General features: G+C 36.5%; 1 protein-coding gene across 1 annotated transcript; it reads right to left on the bottom strand.

Annotated features, from left to right (window-relative positions):
* LOC107636201 (protein FAR1-RELATED SEQUENCE 5-like) lies at positions 6,365-7,311 on the bottom strand. Its single transcript, XM_016339727.1, has 3 exons — positions 6,756-7,311; positions 6,555-6,672; positions 6,365-6,470 (listed from the first exon to the last, which is right to left on the bottom strand). The coding sequence occupies exons 1-3, from the start codon at positions 7,309-7,311 to the stop codon at positions 6,365-6,367; spliced, it is 780 nt and encodes a 259-aa protein (XP_016195213.1).

Below are 9,380 nucleotides of genomic sequence, written 5' to 3'. Positions count from 1 at the left end.
AAACCAACAATCTCTGTGGGATTCGACCCTTACTCACGTAAGGTATTACTTGGACGACCCAGTGCACTTGCTGGTTAGTGGTACGAGTTGTGAAAAGTGTGATTCACAATTTGTGCCACCAGGCAGCAACAACAGTATAGAACGAACATGGCAGAAGCTCTCTACCACAATGACATGGCAGTGGTGGCGGTGCTGGCGGCGAAAATGGCAGCGGCAATGACGGCAGAAATGGCGGTAGAACCCTAAAAATTACTCGACAAGTGCTCTCTTAGCTAACTCAGTCTCACAGCTAACTCAGTCTCTCAATTTTGAAAATTTGAAAAAATTAGATTTTATTTTAAAATTTAATTTTAATTAATTATTAATGGAGATTTTTTAAATTGTCATAGATAAAATATATTATGGAGGTTTTTAGAAACCTCCACCAAAATACTCCCTCAAATAGATATTAATCTTGTAGTGAAGTTTGGAAAATTGAATGTCTTTTTGAAGACAATCAAATTTGTGATAATGCTATTATTATGAACATGGCTTTCAGAATAAAGGTGAAGTTTGATAAATATTGAAAGGATTATAGCACCGTCTGGACTTTTGGAGTAATTCTTGATCCTCGATTAAAATTAAAGTTCTTGAGATTTTGTTACAAAATATTAGATCCTTCAACCTTTGAATTGAAGGCAAATGAAGTATTGAAGAAATTTAAAAAGTTGTATAGAGAGTATTTAAATACTTTTGGTGGTTCAACAATTTTTTAAAGTAGTAACCAATCTCCTAAGTCACCTGAAGAAGGAAGACTTACAAAGAAGAGCAAAATGGTGATGAAGATATTTAATTCTAATCTAGTATTATTTTTCTCCTATTATGTTTATTTGTTACTTAAATAATCTTTATGCTACATTTTTTAGGAGTTTATAGAATTTGACTGTGAAACCTAAACTTCCACGGATAAAGATGAATTAGAGATTTATCTAAAGGAAGGTTTGATTCACACCAATGAAGACGATTTGAAGTATGATGTGCTGAATTTTTGGAAGACTAATGAGGATAAGGTTTCCTACTCTGTCAGTTTTGGCTAGAGATGTTTTAAATATTCCCATTGCTACAGTAGCATCTGAGTATGCATTCAGTATTGGTGGAGGTGTTTTAACAAAATACAGAAGTTTCACTCTTCATGAGCATGTCCAAATGCTTATTTGCACAAGGAGTTGGTTACGTGAATTTGTTCCAAATCATTATGGTAAACATTTATGCTATTTTCTTAAATAATATTTTAAATTAAGTTTCTAATTGTTTTTTAATTGATTGATTTTAGATGATGAAATTGGTGAAATTCATGAAGAAGTGTCAACAGAATCGATGCATCCCCGTCAACATTCATAATTTTAGATGATGAATTTTTATGTATTCTTTATTTTGATTTTCTAGAGATATTATTGATGGTAGATACTAAAGAGTAAGGAGAAAGATGATGAGATAGTGAATGCCATGTTTGATTTCTTGATGTATATAGTTAAAAGTTGGATTTAATATGATCAATGCACATTATTAATATTTATTTTTTAATTTGTTTATTTTCTACACATAAAAATGACAAAGGGATAGAACAAGCTAATGACTTTTAATAAGTTTTATGTGTTGTTGAGATAGAGAACAATGTAAAAAAAAAATAGGACTAAGTGGCCCGTGGGTTGGCCCTGAGGGCTTTTTAAAAATTTGACCCTATTAGTTATAGGGTCTTTTGTTCTTCTGGCCCTATAAAGTAGGGCCAAACATATTGAAACCACTAGTTACAACCCAAAATCCATTATCGTGGATCCAATCCAAACCATAATTCCAAAAGGTTCTTGTTGTCGCACACCCAGACCACAGCGGCCCTCATTCTCACTTGGGATGATCCAGATCTTTAAAACACCCACACCGTCCCCCAGCCCGTCCATCTGTTACTTCGGAGAGAGAAACTTATTGAGTGGGATGAACAACGAATTAGAAGGTGTGGTGTGGACATATCTCTTGATAGACAGCAAACAGTAGCATCATATGATGGTAGACCATACCTAGTCCTGGCAAGGGAGGACTTGTGCACACTGAGATCGCGTTCTTAGCTCAATAACAATGTATGTAACCTAAAAACATGTTACTCCAGTTTGTTTTTGTTCTCATAGTCTGGTGACATTTATATTTTAAGATCCGGTGATGTAGGTCATGCACTGGATGTGTTGCACATTCAATGACTCAGGGTTAAAAAGATTCACGTATGATTTCTGCTGTGTGTGTCTGGGGATATTGGTAAGGAAACGTTTACCGGGAATACTGGTAAGGATACGTTTATGTGAATCATTTAAGTGCATTACAGATTATAAACACTAACAAATTCATCTTTGGACAAGAAATGATGTTAGTACCAATGCACTTTGAGGACGGGCCAACTCTCGTATATGTGGGTTTGGGTGAACACTTTGGTGCTGACACAAGGTATTTTGACAAGGTAGCAGCTTCAAAGAAAAATTTGGTAAGTCTATTTGCCATATGATACGTTACTTACATCGTTGCACTCGAACAACCAATATGTTTTTCTCTTTATCCGTGTACGTAATTTGCCTAGTTACAATTGCATATTGTTGCAGTGATTTTTTTCCGTATGTATGACCCGTCACTGGTGGGTGTATGCATTTGACGTCTTTAGAAAAAGGCTATTCGTACTAGATAGCTTACACACTAAACCACATAATACATCACGGATGAGGCTAGATGCATATGCCGTACCACGATATCTCATGACTTTGATAATCTATTTAACTCGTAGTATTATATTATGTTTATACTTTGCATTTATTTCAGGGAAGGCTCATTGAAGACATAACTCAGGTGGCCATCCTACATATAAGCCTACTCAAAAGGCATGCCTTGCACATACGCTTCTATTCCACTACAACCAAATGGGTGAGTCCCCCTCAAAATCTTGCCATGTCTTAATTGGTAAGTTTCATTGCATGCATACCGGTTCTGCTAATACATCATGTTGTTTCCATTCACATAGTTTTGATTGTGGTGTATACGCAATAAAATTCATGGAGTATTGGACCGAAGGCAAAAAACTGAATGACTGGAATTATGTGAGCTTCCAAATTCTATAGTTAAATAACTGATTATGTAAACACACAACACTGTTTGTACCTAAATGCATTCATTCAATATTGATTTTCACATGCAGGACACCATCAAGTTATATAGGTTGGAAATAATGCTTGACATCATTCTGGACCATAAAAATTCAGCCATTAGAGATGCACTGAATGCCATTGACAGCCGTCCTCAACTTATTGTGCGCCGCAACCATCCAAGGAACAAACATAAGGAGATTAAGAATCTGTTCATAGCACCTGGCACAAAGAGCATGCTTTGGCGAGATGCAGGATTGCCGAAGAAAAAGCCCATCAAAAGGAGCTAAACTTGAGAAGAAAAAAGATGCATATTACATTATTCTTTACCTAGTCCGAGGATACCCTCATATGCTGAGCTATATTTTGTTTGAAATTGATATTTTCCTTGTCTTACACACAGTGACTATTTGCTTTGGATCCTTATGTTTATTTTGGATTCTTATGTTGTTTTGGATTCTGTGAACCTTGTTGAACTTTGTTGGTTAATTCAACGAGATTTCATGTACTGTGAATGTGAATCTTGTCTTTAGGAGATTGGTTTATCTTTTTTTATTTTGCGCAGACTAAACACTTGCTATGTTTTAAGTTGTTTTTATTTGCAATGGCCAAACATGTTGAGGTTTCAAGATGTTATTTTTGGATGTGTCTAGTAATGGACGTGACTTCCAATACAGGTGTCTTTCGTTAGATATGGATGTGTCTTCTAATATATGCATGTATGTTGGTTGTGTATTGTTTGCAGGTGTCTGAAAACGGATGTGTCATCTGCTGGAAGTGTCTTTTGCTAATGTGTCTTTTGAGTTTTTATTTAACTATGGATGTGTCTTCTGCTGGAGGTGTTTTTAGCCAATGTGTCTTTCGTGTTTTCATTTAATCATGGAGGTGTCTTCTGAGAGGTGTGTCTATGTACGTCGTGTCTATATATGGATCTGTCTTCTGTTGGAGGTGTCTTTTGCCAATGTGTCTTTCGTGTGTTCGTTTAATCACGGATGTGTCTTCCAATGGGTGTGTGTATTTTCGTCGTGCCTTCTTCCGAGGTGTGTATATATGGATGTGTATTCTGTTGGATGTGTCTTCTGCCAATGTGTCTTTCATGTGTTTATTTAATCACGGATGTGTCTTTCGAGGGGTGTGTTTATTTTCATCGTGTCTTCTTCCAAGGTGTGTGTATATATGGATGTCTTCTGCTAGTGGTGTCTTAGACCAATATGTCCTCCAACATGAGTTGGTTATTTGGTTCGTGTCTTCTGTGTATGTCTATTTACAGATGTGTCTTCCACTAGCTATATCTTTTGCTTACGTTGCTTTCATGGGCTTCTCTGTCATTGGATATGCCTTGTAATGGAGGTTCCTTTTTTTGTTTATTTTTTTCCTTTTCATTAAAATCAAGGTTTCAGTTGGAGACTTGTTTGCATGATGAAGCCTAAATTAAAGAAACCTACTCTCTTTTGTCCTCCGCGTTAAAAGGAGATGAAAATTGTGATTATTTTGGTGAGCTAAGTCAAACTTATAAAACTTATAATAGTATAATAATATCAGTGGATGACATTTAAAAAGTAATAATACATCCTCAACTTAAAATTGTTTGTTAAATAAAAAACCTGAATACTTTGTTAAAGAGAAGTGGAACAAAAATCAAAATAAAAAAAAAGGAATTCTCCTTACAAATCTATAATCAAAATTCTTCTAAGTATTTCGAAACGAGTTTAACAAAGACATGAACCCGCCATGTTCCTGTGATTCATTCGCTTGCACGGCAAAACCCACCACTATATTTGGATTGACTGCTTCATCATTTTCCTAGAAAAAAGCACCACGCATTAAAAAAATTGTATTTGTCTCCATCAAGTCATGTTAACAAGTGGTTCAAAAGTAACCAAATGGTAAAAACATACCAGGGGTGCATTCTTCTTCTTTCTTCACATAAATTCTTGATCAAGCTGTCTAGTTTAGATCTAATCCTCTTCAATCTCAGCATACCCTTCGTTGCCACCTTTGAAGTAAGTCGAATGCTAGATGCACCAAGAGCAGGTTCACGTTATGTCACCATGCTGTTCTGTGTAGTTGGAACACTTTTGGACTCTAGGTTTGCATAATAATCAAATAGCTTTTCCCACAACTCGTCAAGACCCGAATGTAACATGGCTGCTTCTTCTTCACATGTCACGAAATCTTGAGCAATATTAAAGAAGTGTGAACACAGTCCTCTGAATATGTTGTGGCTTTCATATGATCGCTTCTCGTCATGGTTTCTCTTGATGAAAGTGTATTTGCACTGTACATTCTTGCTCCATCGAGGGAGAACATAGAAAGATGGTACTTTGTCTACTTTGTAATAAAAGCACACAGCAAGACAGTGACAACAAAGAATACCTCTTGATTTAAACATGTTGCACTTGCACCGAACCTTATATGTCGATGGGTCAAACTCGACACCGTTCGTGCAGTACCTAGACTCCCCATAATGTAGGTATTACTTGTCCATGGTCACATGAAAGAAATCGCCCTCTTGAGCTCATGCACGAACTGAACTAATCCACTGTTGCAATGCAAGAAACCGCCGTAAAAATCATGCATACTCTCACTCCTCTGGGTGCTTCTCATCCAATCCAAAATTCACCTTGAAAATAGACTGGAACCCACATTCGACGATCGTCATAAAGTTCTACAAAAACAAAAAAAAAAAGAGAAAAAACCACCATCATGAATACTGAGCTACATCACAACACACATCTACAGACTTAGTGAACCAAACAAACATCGACTTTCAAACAGAGACATCCCATAAAGTATCCAAATAGGTTATAAATCATCTGATGTAAATGGGATTAAAAGTGATTATACTTAAAAAAAAAGCTTCACAAAAATCTACTCTCCAAAAGGAGCATAAATGCACAATACAAAACGAACCTGATAGCCATCTGTTATGCTCTAGGTTAAACTCAGCAATGAATCTAGCCCAATCTTTCACGAAACATTCCATAGAGTGGGCATTCCAAACAATGCTAGCCATTGTAGCATGTATTTCTCTTTACCAAGCATATCCTTCGAGCTTATATAGTATCTTCTTCAATGTGTCATATGCACCACCGGTGGCGAGTATTTGAAAGGACATTCCTAATAGCACCAAACATGGACTTTCACTGGTCCGTCATGATAGCTTGTGGGGGAGTTCCCATGCACTTCAGCCATTGCGTAAAGACTCACTCAAAGCTACATATTTCCTCGTTCCCCAGCAAAGCACATTCGATTAAGGTGGACTTCCCGTGATGGTTGACACCAACAAAAGATGCAAATGGTAGCCCATGCCTACAAAAAATACAGCCACAAGTAAGAACTCGCGATAGTGTCAAAACTATAAACCTTTCAAAAGAGGCACAAACACATACATACTTGTTTCTACTGTACGTTGTATCAAACGACACCACGTCTCCATAATATTCGTAGGACGCCTTGCACTTTGCGTCTACCCAGAGTGCACTCCTAAACTTGTTAGCTGCATCCACATCTACTGCATAAAAAAATTCGGGTTGATAACTTTCATTCACATAAAATAGTTCAGCATTTCCTTAACATCTACATTTTCGTCACCACAGCGCATATTTCTTGTAGTGTAATTTCTCACATCCTTTTCTGAGTAACCCAAATTTGATGACCCACTAACCTCATTTGCTAGTGCGACGTAAGTCTTGTTGGTCCATATGCCAACCTCATCATTGTCCAGAATCACGCACTTGGCATGCATGTTCAGTTCCCTGTACTCGTGGTAATAGACAGCTTGCTTAGCAGAACACGGGTGAGTATGCTTTAGTTCTAATTTGGACACCATCCAATTATCCTTCTGCCTATCAAACATCACGTACATCCTTGATCTGCACCTCGCCGTTGTTATTTTCTTTACCCGAGATGCTGCCTTCACTTGAGACTCCTGATAACCTTCACGATTGCAATGTATCGATTGGTTAATGGGTATCCTTGATTTCTTCCTTATCTTGTCAAAGTTGGTATTCCTAGTCCTAGTCACGAACCCTACTTTCTTTGCATAATTAGAATAAAACTCTTGTGCGCGCTGCAACAAAACAAATCGCAATTCTACGTACGGGATTTTCTCTATTAGAATTCGAGTGTAATCTGGCAACTGCAAATCCATTCAAACAACACAAAATTCAACACCGAACACACTTAAAGAATTAATTTCCAATAACTGATTAGTATTGTGACAACAATATAATAAATTTTGCACCTCATGAATCAATTCCGATGCATCATCCTCTAACTCAATAACATCTACAGATTCTTCTCCTTAAAATCGAAAACCAAGAACATATCACAAAAAAAAAGATAACCATCCACTATTCAACACTTGTAAAAACTCTTCCAACATCCGCTTATTCATTGATAACACCAATTAATTAAAAAAACAAAAGTACACTAATTAAAAACAACACTATCGATGTTAATATCTAAAAAATAAAAATCTAATCAAAGTTGCAAACATCAAAGCAACATGGTGAATAAAAATAATTAACAAAACACATCATATGTCAAAATCGTAGCATCATGAAAGCATAAAAGAAAGAATGAATATCCACACTAATTCTAATTAAACGAACAAAATCACAATTCTTCCAAAAAAGAGTATCACTGTCAATACCCCAAAAATTAAATAAAAAACATGTTGGAAAGAAACATGACCAATTATACTACTCTACATAATTTACCTTGTCTACACGTTGAGTGTCCTCTTCACTCAGAGACGGGACATTGGCATGGATGAGATTAGAATGTTCAAAAGTTTACAATCCTTTTCCCTAAATTGATGGATTTATCGACGCAATATGGTCCAATCGCTTTCAACAGGGACACATACACCTTTCTCCTGTGGGGTTGGAATGCTGTTTGTCAATGAGAGGGACTGCTCACGTTGCCGGCATTATGTGAGGTCTGTTCACGTTGAACCTATGGAGGTGAAAGGCTATGGCTCAACGGAGGTGGAACGCTATGGCTCATTGTGCATCCACGACAACGACGACACCCACAGTGAGGTTAGGGTGCGATATCAGTGCGTAGGATGAGTTCGCTTTCACGGGAATAGTGGTGTCACAAAATGGGATCGAGGGAAGGGGCAGTCAGCATCGAGCGGTAATTGTGGCGTTCCAGTGACAGGGAAAGTTCCAGGACGGAGAGATGGCCGACGACGGGTAAGAGGATTAGGGTTGCGTGACACCTTCAAGCTTGACGTCGTAACTACCATGCGCGGAGCCAAATCTTAATGTTTTAAAATTCTACTTAATGGACCCCAATACATTCCTAATTGAGATTAAAAAGTAATAATTAATTATTATTGTTAAAAGTTGACAGATACTCTTTTGGTACCCAATACTTTTCCTATTATCATTCATGTAAATTTATTATTCTTTGTTGTTCACAATATTTAATTTGTCACTTGAAAGAAACTATATTAATTAACATAAGTAACCAACCCAAAATATATTTAGTCCTTAGTTACTTGTATTTAACCACTTTAGGAAGGAGAAGTTGTTCCATTTCAGGGGGAAAAGTAATCTGATTTTCAGGATATGTATGACCAATATTAATAGGTTCTAGTTGATATATACAAACTCTTCTATTGTTGGGTGCAATCACTTTCAGCAGCTATTTGTGTTCAAAAGTATTGTGAATTCTGATAATTTCTCGTGTTTATTAGAGGTGATTGAAGCTTTGATTTAGTTTTCTTCCACTCAGTATCATTTTTTGTAAATACCACTAATATTACGCTTTCTTTTTCATCACCTTTATAATTGATTATTTATGAAGCATTAAGTGTTATTATGTTCAAATATTAAGCATGTAAAATGAGGGTATAATTTTATTTTGTTACCGACTCATAACATATAATTGTGAATCCCATTGACTACCAGTCTACGTGTTTTTTCTTGTAGTCTGACCTTGCATCTTGTTTCTAAGCTACCACAAAGGCAGCAACATGATTGTTTTTATTAGAACCTCTCTTAGTAACATGAATTCAAATAGTGATTTTGTGTCTCCCCATCGTGGTGTTGTTTGAATCTGATGTTGATGTTATTTAAATTTTTATAGGACGGATTATTGTTTCACTGTTTTCTGGTTATGAATGGTGGTAGCGGATGGAATATCATTGGTGGTGGTGAGGTTAGATGATGAGTATATTACAAACTTTGTAAAATTTGCGTGTATTGT

This window comes from Arachis ipaensis, chromosome B04 (assembly GCF_000816755.2).
Source record: "Arachis ipaensis cultivar K30076 chromosome B04, Araip1.1, whole genome shotgun sequence".
Lineage (NCBI taxonomy): Eukaryota > Viridiplantae > Streptophyta > Magnoliopsida > Fabales > Fabaceae > Arachis > Arachis ipaensis.
This window is presented reverse-complemented; position numbering and strand designations above follow the sequence as displayed.